The sequence below is a fragment of the Scylla paramamosain genome, chromosome 19 (assembly GCF_035594125.1).
Source record: "Scylla paramamosain isolate STU-SP2022 chromosome 19, ASM3559412v1, whole genome shotgun sequence".
Taxonomy (NCBI): Eukaryota; Metazoa; Arthropoda; class Malacostraca; order Decapoda; family Portunidae; genus Scylla; species Scylla paramamosain.
In genome coordinates, this window is record NC_087169.1 from 17,408,642 (window position 1) to 17,424,386 (window position 15,745).

The 15,745-nt window shown below is 44.3% G+C and overlaps 2 protein-coding genes and 1 pseudogene across 2 annotated transcripts; all 3 read right to left on the reverse strand.

Annotated features, from left to right (window-relative positions):
* Positions 1-2,728: 2,728 nt before the first annotated feature.
* On the reverse strand, positions 2,729-4,810 carry LOC135109795 (neuropeptide FF receptor 1-like). The gene is made up of 2 exons (XM_064021462.1): positions 4,680-4,810; positions 2,729-4,368 (listed from the first exon to the last, which is right to left on the reverse strand). Exon 2 carries the CDS (start codon positions 4,360-4,362, stop codon positions 2,860-2,862), a length of 1,503 nt encoding a protein of 500 aa, XP_063877532.1. The 5' UTR covers positions 4,363-4,368; positions 4,680-4,810; the 3' UTR covers positions 2,729-2,859.
* A 647-nt stretch (positions 4,811-5,457) lies between these two features.
* On the reverse strand, positions 5,458-12,779 carry LOC135109796 (carboxypeptidase B-like). Its single transcript, XM_064021463.1, has 13 exons — positions 12,662-12,779; positions 12,038-12,149; positions 11,771-11,898; positions 11,548-11,650; positions 11,073-11,160; positions 10,561-10,723; positions 10,113-10,258; positions 9,872-9,962; positions 9,483-9,598; positions 9,172-9,261; positions 8,576-8,660; positions 8,117-8,244; positions 5,458-7,213 (listed from the first exon to the last, which is right to left on the reverse strand). The coding sequence occupies exons 2-13, from the start codon at positions 12,133-12,135 to the stop codon at positions 7,061-7,063; spliced, it is 1,389 nt and encodes a 462-aa protein (XP_063877533.1). The 5' UTR covers positions 12,136-12,149; positions 12,662-12,779; the 3' UTR covers positions 5,458-7,060.
* A 1,550-nt stretch (positions 12,780-14,329) lies between these two features.
* On the reverse strand, positions 14,330-14,436 carry LOC135110082 (5S ribosomal RNA; annotated as a pseudogene).
* Positions 14,437-15,745: the final 1,309 nt, after the last annotated feature.

Sequence of the window (15,745 nt, forward strand, 5' to 3'; positions counted from 1 at the left end):
CGCTATTTGCATATCTCCCATTCACGCACCTATTGCTAATTCCTCCTTTCCCTTCCCTCTTGTGTTCTCATTCATCCTTTTCTTCGACCCCATTCACACCCCTACACCGTTTTCTTTTACCTTTTGCTTCTTGTCTTGTTCTTTTCATTCTTTTTCTTGTTGAGATTTTTTTATTTATTTTCCTGTTTGCATTTTTTTTCATTTGCTCCCAGTGTTTCTATTTTATTTTTATTTTATTTTTTTCATTTTTTGTCCATTTCATTAGTTATTATCTTTGTTTATTTTTATTTCCATATTCTTCATCCATCACCTTTTTCTCACTTTTTTTTCTTCTTCTTCTGTATTTTTATCTTCTTTCTGCGCCTTCATTACTTCACTTATGCCGTTTCTCTTCTTATTCTTCCATTTACTACTTTCCCTCGCCTACACACCCATTTTCTACGTTCTTTCATTTTTTTTCTTTTTCTTCCCCTTTCACATTCTTATCCCTCATCTCTCACTCCTGCTTTCCCTCCCTCACTCCTTTCCTCTTATATTTTCATCCGTTCATTCCTCTCACCTCTCACCTTTTCTCCTCTTACTCTTTCCTCTCCTATTTCCAACTGTTCTTTCCTCTCATCTATCACATGTTTCCCCTGTCACATCCTTTTCCTGCACCCCACACCACCTTTTCGCATCTCCCTCTAACTCACTTGTGTTTTCCTCCCTCACATCCCTTTCCCTCCTTTACCCCTTCACTCACCCCTTCACTCGTGTCCTCTACTCTCTCCTAACACGTAGGCAGGCACAGGTAGTGAGAGGTAGTCGCAAAAAAAACTGCACTTCATTCGATCTAGTACCGTGCAGTTATCAGTAACGGAGATTTACAAGTAGGTTCCTCGTACTGAAAAGGTTAAGGTGCAATGTTTATTTCAAATGGTATTCCTCTACAGGCGCAAAACCGAGGAAGCTTTATGAGTCCTGTAGTAAAAGGGGCATTACTCAGGATTTCATGTAGGTTTTTTTTTTCTTTTAATTGTTGCTTCTAGTTGTATAATTCAGGAGGTGGTGGTGGTGGTGGTGGTGAATGCTAGAACAACATACGTTTCTGTCTTTGTGTAGCTGTTTTGAAATGAATTCTTAAGCAACTACCGGTTTAAGAGACAGGATAGTATAGCAGGAGGAGGAGGATCACAATGGATCACAAAAGAACAAACAACGGACTTGATCCCCGTGAGGCTGTTTGTATAGAGGAAAAACAGAAAGAAGAAAAAAATGAAGGGCAGGACAATGAAGAGAAAGAAAAGGAGGAACAGGAGGAAAAGAAAAGAGAATGAAGAAAAAGAAAGAGAGGAAAAAAAAGGAAAGCAAGGGGAGGCAGGTTATCCATCAAGATTGTTAGGTTAGGTTTGGATTGGTTAAATTGGTCACAGTTATATAAGAGGTAATTAACAGGTGATAATCAAATCTGGTAGAGAGAGAGAGAGAGAGAGAGAGAGAGAGAGAGAGAGAGAGAGAGAGAGAGAGAGAGAGAGAGAGAGAGAGGCATACTGGTGGACAGATTTATATGGGCAGTTAGATTAAGCAAGCGCGCGCGCACACACACACACACACACACACACACACACACACACACACACACACACACACACACACACACACACACACACACACACACACACACACACACACACACACACACAGTTAGTAAGATAAAGTGATGAACATCCGCAACAGGTGACGCACAACAACACGCCACGCGGTAGAGCAACAAAAACTAGTACCATTATAGAAGCGACACACACACACACACACACACACACACACACACACACACACACACACACACACACACACACACACACACACGTCATACAAACTTATATACTTTTTATCTCCCAACGTGTAAAAACAATAAAAAATAAAGAAAAATAAATGGTTGGAACGACGTGTGTGTGTGTGTGTGTGTGTGTGTGTGTGTGTGTGTGTTTATGCGTGTGTTGAGAGACAGCTATTAAATCCAGGTCGTGTTTCTGTTCTTCCTTTCACAGGTGAGATGCCGCAGGTAAGGAGGAAGAGCTTTCACTTTCCTCCTCCTCCTCCTCCTCCTCCTCCTCCTCCTCCTCAAGGTCGGTTTCTGGGTTAAAGTGGGAAGAAGGGAAAGGAAGGAAGGAAGGAAGGAAGGAGGAAGAAGAAGAAGAAGAAGAAGAGGAAGAAGAAGAAGAAGGATGAGAGAGAGAGAGAGAGAGAGAGAGAGAGAGAGAGAGAGAGAGAGAGAGAGAGAGAGAGAGAGAGAGAGAGAGAGAGAAAAAAAGCTGGATTTAAAGACAAAAAAACTGGAAAATAAAGTCTCGTGAATCACTGAAAGCACTCGAAAGAAAACGGAATCTAGCTTTTAAACTTTTTTTTATTCATTCATTCGCTCACTCATTCAGGGGAGACTCATATAATTTCTCAAGAGTTAATAGTGATGATTAAGCTGATGTGAATGATAGTGATATTGATGGTGGTGATGACTCTGCTGATTATTGAGATGACTGTAATATTGATGATGAGAATAGTGATGATGGGGATGATAACAGTGAATAACAAAGGATGACACTATCACCATCTCATCCTTACCATAATTTTTACTCCTTTGATTTTGATGAGAATGGTGATGATGGTGATGACAGTGGTGAATACAATGACGACACTATAAACAGTTCACTATTATTCTTACTCATGCACCATCTCCTACACGTTGCTCTTTGGTGAAACGTTTGACTCACGCCCTAGAGATCACAACTTCGATCCTGATTCACAGCGGCTTGTCGGTGGGAGAGGTAGCACTTTTGTAACCCAAGCCGACGTTGTATGACCTCGCTGCATCGACGCAATTTAAATTTCAACCTTCTCCTGACGCCCTTCTACGCCACCGCATTCAGAATTCTGCAGGACTGTTGACTTTCTCCTGATGAAGGCGTGCAAGTCGTACCAGGCGTGGCCCCATTCGAGCGAGAGGGTGGAGGGCGTGGTGAACCTAAGTCGCTTCTTCAGGCACTCAGGCAGGCAGACACATCGCAGGAGGAGCGTCGCCACGTGGCTCCTGAAGAAGTTGCTGCGTAGGTTATACACGTACCACTGCCAGGAGGAGGAGAAAACGAAGAGCCAGGTGAGGATGCAGTGCAGGGCCTGGCTGTGGCTCCAGAAGGCGGAAGGGAGGAGGTACTGCAGGAGGAAGGACAGTAGGAAGGGAGGCACGGAGAGGAGGAAGGTTATCAGCATCAGGAAAAGGGTGAAGTGGATGGTCTGGTCGTCCCTTCTCTTTCTCCAGACGCAGGAGGCGGGGGTGTGTCTCTCCGCGTCGTCGTTCTCCTGCAGCGCCTTCCCTTGAAAGACGCACACTGCCAGCCCTGAGGCGGCGGCGGTGAGGAGCGACAGGACAATCAAGTACACATATTGAACAACCAGCACCACGTAGGCAGCACCTTCCGCGTCGCCGCCTGGAAGTAAAAAAGTGAGCTTCGTCGCCGGGTCCCAATAAGTGACGGGGCCTTGAGTGAGGAGGAAGAGCACGAGGGGAAGAAACGCCGCCAGGAGCCACACTATGACCGAGGCGACTGCCGCTTTCCTGACGGTGAGATGGCTGCAGACATGAGGGAACCCACACAGCAACACCCGCTCCACGCTTAGCCACGCCAGGCACTGCACGGACGCCAACGTGGTGATCCAGAACATCACACCCACGAAGACCACGAACCCAACATCATCTGCACGGGAGGGCGTCGTGTTTGCATCATAGTGCCGCGTCATGAGGCTAATGGTGTCATGCACTGCGAGGACCATGACAGTGACAGCCCGAAGAAGGTCACTAGCCGCTAGGGAAGCACGCATTATCCACAGTGCATCAGAATGGCCTGACGCTAACATTGTAACAAGCACTAGAGAGTTCCCCAGCAGCGCCGCCACCAGTCCCACCACCACTACTACCAGGGACATTACCTCCCACGCCTTCTGTGCCGCCGTTAGGTAGTCCCACGTCAGCACCACCTCGGAGGAGTTGCCCAAATAAACCATTATGTCAGTGCTGCGCGATGCAAACCAATACACGTCCCGTATAACTCTCCCACGTGATTCAGGCAACTGATGAAGGCACTGCAACGTCTTGTCACTTCCCTCCACCCGCACCCACTCCTCCGACACCATCTTCAGGTCGCCACACGCCGTAGGAAACATCGTCAGGAGGGAAGGGGAGGCCTCCGAATTTTTCATGATAGCTTCCGTGGACGAGTGTGAGGGAACAGATGCTGGGGGTGGCAGCGTGCAGGGGACGCCACCCCTCGCTGGAGGAGAGGCGACTAATACCAGGAGGCCACACATCACTACCTGTGTGCATGACATCGCAAGCTGGAGGAGAGAGAGAGAGGAGTCTTAAGGCCTTGTTTAAAGTTGTGAATGTAACCTAAGCCATCAACCATCTTCAAAATTCACATAAAAAAAAAAAAAAGGCTGATGAATTAAATGAATAACTAACAGAATGAGTGAATAGGCAAACAGTTAAGCGAAAGACGACTTCACTTACTTGAACCATGAGTGAAGGAAAAATCGTGGAAATGAAAAACTAGAAAAAGAAATATAAATGGAGAATGAAAATAAAAATTACTTGGATGAACTAAAAAAAAAAAAAAAAGTGACTATTCAGGTAGAGGATGACTCACCTGGAAGACGCGGACTTGACTTGGAGGAGGACTGGTGTGGAGGGCGTCGTGGTTGCTGCTTGACTGACTGACTGACTGACGGACTGACTGGCGGGTCGCGGGAGTCAGGAAGTGGCCGGCAAGGGGCTGAGATTAACCAGCTGTCTCTCTTTTCTTTTTGTTTCCTACTGTGTTACGACGCTACTGGAAATACTTGAGTCTCTCCCTAAATTTGAGTTTGATAACGAGTCTTTCTCCTCTCTCTCTCTCTCTCTCTCTCTCTCTCTCTCTCTCTCTCTCTCTCTCTCTCTCTCTCTCTCTCTCTCTCTCTCATGCATATGTTAGTTTTACTTCTTTGAACTCTTTTTTTCTTTATCTTGCTATCTCATTTATATCTATTGTAGCCATTGTTTCTTATTCATTTATACATTCCTATGACTATCTCCTCCTCCTCCTCCTCCTCCTCCTCCTCCTCCTCCTCCTCCTCCTCCTCCTCCTTCTCCTCCTCCTCCTCCTCCTGTCATCATCGCGTCGTCATCCGTTCACCCAGACGGGACTTTACCGGTGTTCTTGCGGGGAGTTACCCTCAGCTTTCCCGCCAGGAAATGACACTACTCCCTCTCACCTCCCTTCCACTCCTTTCCCGTGACATCTCCCCCCTTGTCCGACTCCCTCTTCCCACCCTCTCTCTCTCTTTTTTTTTGTTTGTATTTTTCTTACTTATGTCTGTTTGTATGACTGTTTTGTTTTCGTCTGTGCGGCTTCGTCTGTCTGTCACTCGGTCAAAGACACCAATGAATTTCAGTGCTTTCTGATTGGTGATATTAATTGAGATAACACTAAACAACAATTACAGAAAATAACAATAACAACATTAACAAAACTGGCAACAATCACAGCAGCAGTAGTAGTAGTAGTAGTAGTAGTAGTAGTAGTAGTAGTAGTAGTAGTAGTAGTAGTAGTAGTCGTAGTAGTAGTAGTGATGCTAGAAGTGATATAAATAACAACAGTAACAACAATAATAACAGTAACAGTATCAATAATAAATAAACAAAGAAACAACCACAATTCAAACAACAAAAATTACATCGCTGTTATATCCATCATCATCATCATCATCATCATTATCATCATCATCATCATTATCATCATCATCGTAAACATTAGTAATCTTCCATTATTTTTCACCATGACGAAGCAAAAGACATAAAGATAAAGAGAATAAGATAAGAATGTGTTTATCTCCTCGCAAAGATGAGTACGATAAGACAAAAGGAAGAGGAGGAGTAGGAACAATAGGAGGAGAAGCAGGAGCAGGAACAGAAAGAAGAAACGAAGCAAATCCGATAAATATATAGAGAAAGCAAACTAGACAAACCATTTTCTAGTTCCTATCTTCAATAAACTAATCTTCTTCCATTTTTATCCATCCTCTCACTCATCACTCCCATTTTCCTCCTCTTCACTGCTCTCTGATAAGTCGTCATGGAAGGTTATCACGTGAACACATCTTTCAGGGGCGTGTCGGAAGCTACTTTGGGTCTCGGGGCTTCGTGGTGCTTCATTCAAGGATTCTAAAGTTCCTGAAGTTTCCAACGAAGAGTTTTCATCTTGTGCTTCCTCCGTCTCCGTTTCAATCGTTTCTGCTGATGCCTGTGTTTCTCTTAGTACTTGGGGGTCACTTCCTTGTTCCGGGTTTCTTTTCACTGGTCCCTGGCTCTCTTGGTTCTCACTCGCAGATTCCTGGTTTCTGTTCACTGGTCCTTGGTTCTCTTGGTTCTCATTTACAGGTTCTGGGTTTCTGTTCACTGGTCCTTGGTTCTCTTGGTTCTCATTCGCAGGTTCTGGGTTTCTGTTCACTGGTCCCTGGTTCTCTTGGTTCTCATTCGCAGGTTCTGGGCTTCTGTTCACTGGTCCCTGGCTCTCTTGGTTCTCATTCGCAGGTTCCTGGTTTCTGTTCACTGGTCCTTGGTTCTCTTGGTTCTCATTCGCAGGTTCTGGGTTTCTGTTCACTGGTCCCTGGTTCTCTTGGTTCTCATTCGCAGGTTCTGGGTTTCTGTTCACTGGTCCTTGGTTCTCTTGGTTCTCACTCGCAGGTTCTGGGTTTCTGTTCACTGGTCCCTGGCTCTCTTGGTTCTCATTCGCAGGTTCTGGGCTTCTGTTCACTGGTCCCTGGCTCTCTTGGTTCTCACTCGCAGGTTCCGGGTTTCTGTTCACTGGTCCTTGGTTCTCTTGGTTCTCATTCGCAGGTTCTGGGTTTCTGTTCACTGGTCCCTGGCTCTCTTGGTTCTCATTCGCTGTTTCCTGGTTTCTGTTCACTGGTAATTGGCTTCCCTGGTTCTCATCCGCAGGTTCGACTCCCTCGCTCTGAACTTCGGTATTTTCACCCTCAGGTTCTTGGTTCACTCGTGAGGGAGGCTGGAAATCTCCCTCCTGTGTGGCCTCGGTATCCTCAAAACCTTCCTGCTGGGGAAATCCGGGTGCTGTTCTCGAAGTACCGCAACCTTCATCACCTCCTTCGCCAGGGTGTTCATTGCCACCCATGCGTCAGTAATCTGAAGGGAAGGGAAGATGGTGTAAGGATGAGATGCATTGATATTAGACTTTCTATTGCTATGTATTTTTCTTTCAGTAATGCAGCCAGCTTTGTGTGTGTGTTTGTTTAACTGTCTGCTTGTCTGTCTGCCTATCCGGAAGTTATTTTTGAAAAGTTATCAGGGGGTCTCATTAATTCTATTGTGAGACAGATCTATAATTTCATTGCTGTCTGCCTGTCTGTCTGTCCTCCTGGAAGATGTCTTTAAAGTTATCAAAGGGTGTCATTAATTCCAGGCAAGGAATTATTAGATTTGATTGTGAGGTAGGTTTAGAATGTGACTAAAATATCATGGAGCCCAAAGCGTCAGAAGTCTAAGGTAAACATTTGTCACGTTTCGTTAAGTCTATGAGGGAATTATACCATGTTTCATTAAGTCTACGTGAAAAAATTGTCACTTTTCGTCAAGTCCACGGAGATGTGTGCCACGTTTTTGCGAAGTCTTGCCACGCTTCATTGAGTCTATGGAAAATGTTGCCACTAAGCTGTGTAATGATTCATTAAGTCTGCGAAGAATTTTGTCACGTATCTCTTGAACAAGCTGGTAATTCTATCACAATTTATGTAAGTTCATGGAAAATGTTTGAGAGATTTAGTGTATTGCAGATATGCTTTCAGTTAGTGCCTTCATTTTTTTTTTCTTTTTTTTTCTTTTTTTCTTTTTTTTTTTTTTGTGTTAGGGAGATCGACATAGGGAAAAAAAATCAAAATACCCTGGTCAGTTGCCGTTGTTCTGTCTAGCTGTATCTATCTATCCCTAAATCAGTCTGGTTTATAAATCTTTCTACCTACTGAACTATTTGGCATCAACAGGAATCTCTAATGCAGGTACATATAAATCAAAACACAAATCTTGACTCACCGTGGGCGTGATCTGAGACGTGGGCAGAAGGAATCCCCCGGAGCCTGTGTCCCTTAGCTCAATGGTGTACGAGAGGGGGATTTTGGCCACGCCCGCAGCCCAGTCGTCCGAGCCTCCCGCGGCGGCGTCTGCGGGAGAACACCAGCGTCAGATCACTCACACACACACACACACACACACACTCTCTCTCTCTCTCTCTCTCTCTCTCTCTCTCTCTCTCTCTCTCTCTCTCTCTCTCTCTCTCTCTTGTCATTCTGTCTTTTTGTTCTCTTCTTTATTTTCTCTCTGTGAAAAACTTCCACACCTCTGTTTGTTCTCCTTCCCCTAATCCTCCATTTCACACACACACACACACACACACACACACACACACACACACACACACACACACACACACACACACACACACACACACACACACACACACACACACACACACACACACACACACACACGTACACAGGACTTCGGCGGCGCTCCCGACATCGTATCTCTTTCTCTGCTGCTTCTGAATTGCTGTCGCCATGGCGTTCCCGACTCGTTTCTGAAGAAGGGGCACGACATTAATGAGAAAATAAATACTTGTTTTTTTTTTTCATTTTCATTTTCTTTTTATTTTCACTTCAGTATACGACAGGTGTGTGTGTGTGTGTGTGTGTGTGTGTGTGTGTGTGTGTGTGTGTGTGTGTGTGTGTGTGTGTGTGTGTGTGTGTGTGTGTGTGTGTGTTTTCCTTAATTAGGAGGAGGAGGAGAAAGAGAACAAAGAGAGGTATGCTGCGATATATATATATATATATATATATATATATATATATATATATATATATATATATATATATATATATATATATATATATATATATATATATATATATAAGGAAGGAGATGGAGGAAAAGAAAAGGGAGAGAAAGAAGAGGAAGAGATGAACGAGAAGAAAGAGGGGATGATGGAAGGGAAACAAAAAATAACGCAATGGAAGCAAACAGAAGGAGAAATACTGGCAATTACGAGGGTTCCTGGAAGGAGGATGAGGAGGAGGAGGAGGAGGACTCACCAGCTCCATGTTGTTGGCCGGAGTTGCTTTTGAAGTATATCCCCACGGATGCAGGATCATCTGACCGTAGGAGTGGAAGGTGATGTATGCCTAAGAGGAGGAGGAAGAGAAGGAAGAAAAAAAAAAAAATCAAATTAATGAAGATCCGGTCATAATCTCTCTCTCTCTCTCTCTCTCTCTCTCTCTCTCTCTCTCTCTCTCTCTCTCTCTCTCTCTCTCTCTCTCTCTCTCTCTCTCTCTCTCTCTCTCTCTCTCTCTCTCTCTCTCTCTCTCTCTCTCTCTCTCTCTCTCTCTCTCTCTCTCTCTCTCACCTTCGTCCTGTCCGCCTCCCTTAGCACTGCGTCTCTCACAGCTTGTGTCTCGGGTTCACTGAAGGCATTAGGTCCTCGGTACACGACAGAGCACTGACTGGAACTCGAACCTGTGCCTGTAGTAGTAGTAGTAGTAGTAGTAGTAGTAGCAGTAGTAGTAACAACTCTCTAATATTCAATCATATCCATGTTTTCCCTCATCCTCAAATCCACAGTCACTTCTCATGTCCAATACACCTTTTCCTTCTTACCTGTAATATTCTCACTAACACGTATTTTTTCCCATATTAAATTAATTCCTCTACCTTGAACGTGTATGATATCTAGGGACAAAATTAGAGTAGTAGTAGTAGTAGTAGTAGTAGTAGTAGTAGTAGTAGTAGTCTCACCTCCCCACTCGTAGCCAAAATTTCTGTTCAAATCAACACCTGAACAACGTATGGATCTTCCTTTCGCCTTGTTCTTCCTCCAGAGGCGATCCTGAAAGGGAGGAGAAAGAGGAATAAACTCTCTCTCTCTCTCTCTCTCTCTCTCTCTCTCTCTCTCTCTCTCTCTCTCTCTCTCTCTCTCTCTCTCTCTCTCTCTCTCTCTCTCTCTCTCTCTCTCTCTCTCTCTCTCTCTCTCTCTCACCTTATCCCAGGACATCACATATCCGTCGGGGTTCACCACAGGAATGATTCTCCACTCAATGTTCCTCGTCATATCTGGAGTCTTGAGAAGGTTATCCACTATGCCGAGGGCTGTGGAGGGACTTACCCACTCCCTGGCGTGCATTCCTGAAGGACAGGCAGGCGTGGGTTATGACAGGTCAATGGGTGAATGGGTGATGGATTTTCAGCTTTTATTCAGATTTTTGTTTGTGTGTTTTTCTTAGTTTTTTTTTTTATAGTTTTCTTTTAGTGTTATGCTTAGTTTGGGTTCGTGTTTTAACTTGTACAAGATTTTTTTATTTTATTATGTTAGACAAAAGCGAGAGTTTAACTATTTTGTAATACTCGTGTTTACTGTGTGTGTGTGTGTGTGTGTGTGTGTGTGTGTCCTCCTCTATTTTCTTCTTCGTTACCCAGCACCACCTCACCTCCATCAATAAAGATAGAAGGTTTCCTCAGGATGTCCTTGTTGGCCACGTCGTCAGTCACTGTGATCAGGTGTATGGTGCGCCCTTCCACGCTCTTCCCTGCCATCTCCACCTTCACCTTCGTCGGATGCTGCTGCGGTAATTTCACAACGTAGGCTTCGATCTGGCGGAGAGAGAGAGGCATGGGGAGAGAGAGGTAGATAAAGGTTCAATTCCATGCTGGTATTTTAAGGTTGGTTATGGTAAGACTAAAGGTACTGTTGCGAAAACTAACTTAACGTAACCTAACCTAACCTGGTATAAGGAATTCATGAAAAAATAAATAGATAAATAAAAATAAATAAAAAACTAAAACTGATGAACTATTTTGACCATAAGAAAAGTGTTTGTCCTCAGGTAAAAAAAAAAAAAAAGAAATGCGCATATAGTTTTGCGTTTCCATCACTCAGGTTTATACCGAGCTAAATTTTTCTCAATAGTTACATTTGATCTTGAAATTTGACCTGACGCACCTCATCGTAAGTCATGTAGCGATTGAACGTAACGGCGCCGCGCAGCTCAGCCTCAGCGCGCAGGATGGGTTCCACGGCCTGTATCTTTCTGTCAGGAGGAAGAGAGGCGAGGGAGTGAGTCATTGAGTGAGGAGGTGGTCAGGAGGAGGAGGAGAAGGAAGAATGTTGCTTGAGAGGGTGACACACACACACACACACACACACACACACACACACACGGAAATGCTTCACACGTACGCACAGTTACAGATCACAAGGGTTAGCAGAACACAGCATGGAAGACATTTTAATGAAATTGCAAAGAGAAAAAATAAAAGATAAAAAATAAATCACCGCCTTAATTGACAAACTGGCCTGAGAAAGTCGGCTATGGAATAATGGTAAATATTTAGGGGAGGATTACACACACACACACACACACACACACACACACACACACACACACACACACACACACACACACACACGCACAAACCTGCCGAGATCTTCAAGCTTGGTGCTGAAGGGAACTTTGTGTTGGGTCAGGTGTGCTGTGACATCGTTCAGGGCGGCTGGCGATACGGCAACCTCGGCCACACCTGCAGGGAGAGAGAGACGAGACAGAAAGAGAGGTTACAGTAGTTATGAAAGTCCCAAGAAGGTAACGAGGCTTAGGGCGGAGGGCTGGGTGCGGCGCTAGGGAGGGCGGAGCTACTAACCTGTTCGTCTGTTCTGGCTGAGGATGTTTACTGATGTTGTATCGTCGAACTCATCCAGATTCACTGTTGGGGTTTCTGACGCTGCCGTCTCAGCCGCCTCCCCCAGACGCACCTCCAAAACCTTCCATCTGCGGGAAAATAAAGGAAAAAAAAACAGTGAAAAGACTGGAAATTTGTGATACCTTTCTCGAAGCTTGAATCCTTGGCAGTGAGAGGGTTAAGCGCGCACCACCATCACCACCTCCTATGATAAGGAAAAGGCCTTACCCTGAGTAGGACACCGGCTGGAATGTGTCCACTGGTAAGCCCACCACCATCGCTGCCACCGTCACCACCAACACAAACACAGCTGATGCAAACCCCATATCTTCCTCACAGTCTGGGAATAGAGAGGAAGAAGCGATTTGACCTTGAAAACGGACATAAAAAAGGAGGAAAATAAAATACACCAGGTCGGTTAACCCACACGAAGCAGCTCCTCAATACTTAATACTTACCATATATCATCGCCATCCATAACTCCATCCACCCTCCTCTTAAATCTTACACCTACACTTCACAATCTTGCTGAGGTTATGAACTAATTCTTTCTTATATAAAACATCCTAGTCTCTTATTTTGTGTGGCTAAGCGGTTACAGTCCTCTCCTTCCCCTGCAGTGACAAGTGTTCGATGGTGGAAACTACACAAGTCGAGTGCTTTGAGCTGTCACAAATTTTCCAGCAAGCAAATTAGTGTAGATACGAGTCCTAGGGAACACCACAACACCCAGTGATTCAATTGGAACTTAGGGATCACTAATGTAAACAAAAAATAACCACTAAGATCACTTTTACGTTGCAGAGAGAGAGAGAGAGAGAGAGAGAGAGAGAGAGAGAGAGAGGCACTCACCTGTAAGGAAGGAGAGAGAGCGATGAATGCTGCGCACTGCGGTTGTCTGCTCACCTCATACTGATCCAGGGAATGTAGTCAGGACGAGAAGGAAGAAGAGACGGAGGAAGAGGAGGAGGGGGAAGAGGAGGAGGAGGAGGAGGAGGAGGAGGAGGAGATTGAAGGACGGATAAGGAGAAGAATGTGGGTAGTAGATAGATAGAGAGAGAGAGAGAGAGAGAGAGAGAGAGAGAGAGAGAGAGAGAGAGAGAGAAGGGGGAAGGGAGGGGGCAAGGGAGACGGTCATGGACGACTTAACCAGTTTTCTAACGGGAATGATTTTTCCTTTTTTTTTCTTTTATTTCTCAGCGTTTGCATAAATTTGGAAAATGTGGACCTCCGCTCTCTCTCTCTCTCTCTCTCTCTCTCTCTCTCTCTCTCTCTCTCTCTCTCTCTCTCTCTCTATCTATCTATCTATCTATCTATCTATCTATCTATCTATCTATCTATCTATCTATCTATCTATATATATATCTATATATTTACCTATCTATCTATCTATCTAGCTAGCTATCTATCTATCTACCTGTTTTTTTAATAAGACGAATGGCATGAGAGAGAGAGAGAGAGAGAGAGAGAGAGAGGGGGGGTACATGAACATAAGAACATAAGAAATAAGGGAAGCTGCAAGAAGCCATCAGGGCTACACGTGGCAGTCCCTGTATGAAGTATACCTACCTATTTCCACCTATCATCCCTATTCATAAATCTGTCTAATCTTCTCTTAAAGCTCCCCATTGACTCAGCACTAACAGCTTGATTACTGAGTCCGTTCCATTCATCTACCGCTCTGTTTGAGAACCAATTCCTTCCTATCTCTTTTTTAAACCTAATTTTTTCAAGCTTGAACCCATTATTTCTTGTTCTGTCCTGGTTACTGGTCCTAAGAATTTTGCTTACATCCCCTTTGTTATAACCTTATACCACTTAAAGACTTCTATCAGGTCCCCTCTTATCTTACGTCTCTCTAATGAATGTAAATGTAACAGTTTCAATCTCGTTTCGTAAGGAATACTCCTCATCCCCTGTATCCTTTTAGTCATTCTCCTTTGTACTGATTCTAATAGACCTATATCCTTCCTGTAATGTGGGGACCAGAATTGCACAGCGTAGTCTAGATGAGGTCTGACCAGCGCCAAATATAACTTTAATATTACTTCGGGCTTTCTACTTTTTAACACTCCTAAAAATTAATCCTAATACCCTATTTACCCTGTTTCTGTCCTCTGTGCATTGCTTTCCTAGACAGAGTTCAGAGCTACGGTAACTATAACTCCTAAATCTTTTTCGTACCCTGAACCTACCAGAACTACATTGTTTATTGTGTAACCACTGTGTGGGTTTCCTCTACCTATGCTAAGTACTTTGCATTTATTGGTATTAAACTGTATTTGCCATCTGTCTGTCCATTCGTTCATCCTATCCAAATCTGCCTGCAAGGCGATGGCATCCGATTCTGATCTAATTCATCTACCTATCTTCGTGTGATACGCGGATTTACTAACATCACTACTGATTCCACTCTCCAGGTTATTGGTATTTAATAAAAACAACAATGGCCCTAATACTGATCCCTGTGGCATCACTAATTATATGACCATACTCGGACTTAGGGTCGAAATGTTGGAATGCCAACAACATCCGGTGTTCCCATCCAAGTACTAACCGGACCCAACGTTGCTTAATTTCACTGATCGGACGAGAAGCGGTATATTCAGCGTGGTGTGGTCGTTGGTGAACTCGCCATAAAGGTCAGTAACCTAGGATGATGATGATAATGATGTGTGTGTGCGTGTGTGTGTGTGTGTGTATGTGTGTGTGTGTGTGTGTGTGTGTTGGGAGATCCTGTGAGGCCACCCCGCTATATCAATACGGTCCAGTGGGTGTTGTAAACAGGGGGGAGGAGGAGGGGGAGTGAGGGAGAGAAAGCTGAGGTGAAGAAGAGGAGGAAGAAGAGTAACTACGTCAAGCCACAAGTCATTCACCTTACTTGTTTTATTATCCTTTTATTTAATTCTTTCTTTCTTTATTTTTTCCTACATGTTTCCTAATTTTGGTGCTTCGATTTATAACACTCCTTTTTATGCCTGTATGTTTATTTGTCTATTCTCTCTCTCTCTCTCTCTCTCTCTCTCTCTCTCTCTCTCTCTCTCTCTCTCTCTCTCTCTCTCTCTCTCTCTCTCTCTCTCACCAGAAAATTATATATAGTATAGGCAACTCATTGACACATTCATAGCATAACGGCGGAGTTTTCCCGTCCACTAATTCTAATTCCACACAGACTAACACCTGGCTCGGATGAAGAGTTACAACTATATCGGGATTGGCCATCATCACCTCTGACGCAATGCCGGGGTGCGCTGTAATTGGCTGACGCGCTGTGACGTCTCCTTGCGCTCAGGGACCCACGCCTGTGTAGTGTGGTCAAGTGACATGCATGGAGGCAAAATGGGAGGAGTCGGCATGACGTCTCGCATGTGAAGCCAACGCGCAATCGGTTCACTGTCTCCCCTACCTCTCCTAGACCCCAAAACATTACAAGCTGAGCATTGAAAGTATAGGGAAATGCCTCATTTCCTGTTTTTGCTGTTGCTTTCAGGCCGCCTAACATACCTGTGACCACAAAAGTCTGCAATAGTGGTGTTGTGCTGTGCCACCAGGAATTAGATGGGTAATCATACACACAAATCAGATTACACAGTGTTTTCAACTTGGGTGGACTTGGATGAGTGGTGGGAAGCTGTCTTTAGGGCGGACATATGGGTGGAGGAGATCATGTCCACATGTACTTACACATACACGTGCATAAAGATGAAGAAAGAAATAAACTGTACCAGGTGAAAGATGGCATGAAGATTGATTTTCTTGGGATACTGCCCCTTAACCCAGATTGATCTCAAACAGAATATATATTTACATATTGCTTATTGACCTTATATGAAATTTAATTCTCTCTCTCTCTCTCTCTCTCTCTCTCTCTCTCTCTCTCTCTCTCTCTCTCTCTCTCTCTCTCTCTCTCTCTCTGCTATAACACTACGTAAGAAA

What these genes read in the sequence shown, in the direction of transcription:
- LOC135109795 (XM_064021462.1), bottom strand. Translation starts at nt 4,362, where the DNA reads ATGTCATGCACACAGGTAGTGATGTGTGGCCTCCTGGTATTAGTCGCC.
- LOC135109796 (XM_064021463.1), bottom strand. Translation starts at nt 12,135, where the DNA reads ATGGGGTTTGCATCAGCTGTGTTTGTGTTGGTGGTGACGGTGGCAGCG. An exon ending in AAGCTTGAAGATCTCGGCAG is followed by an intron (nt 11,161 to 11,547) that starts GTTTGTGCGTGT and finishes TCCTCCTGACAG; the next exon opens with AAAGATACAGGCCGTGGAAC. An exon ending in GCTACATGACTTACGATGAG is followed by an intron (nt 10,724 to 11,072) that starts GTGCGTCAGGTC and finishes TCTCTCCGCCAG; the next exon opens with ATCGAAGCCTACGTTGTGAA.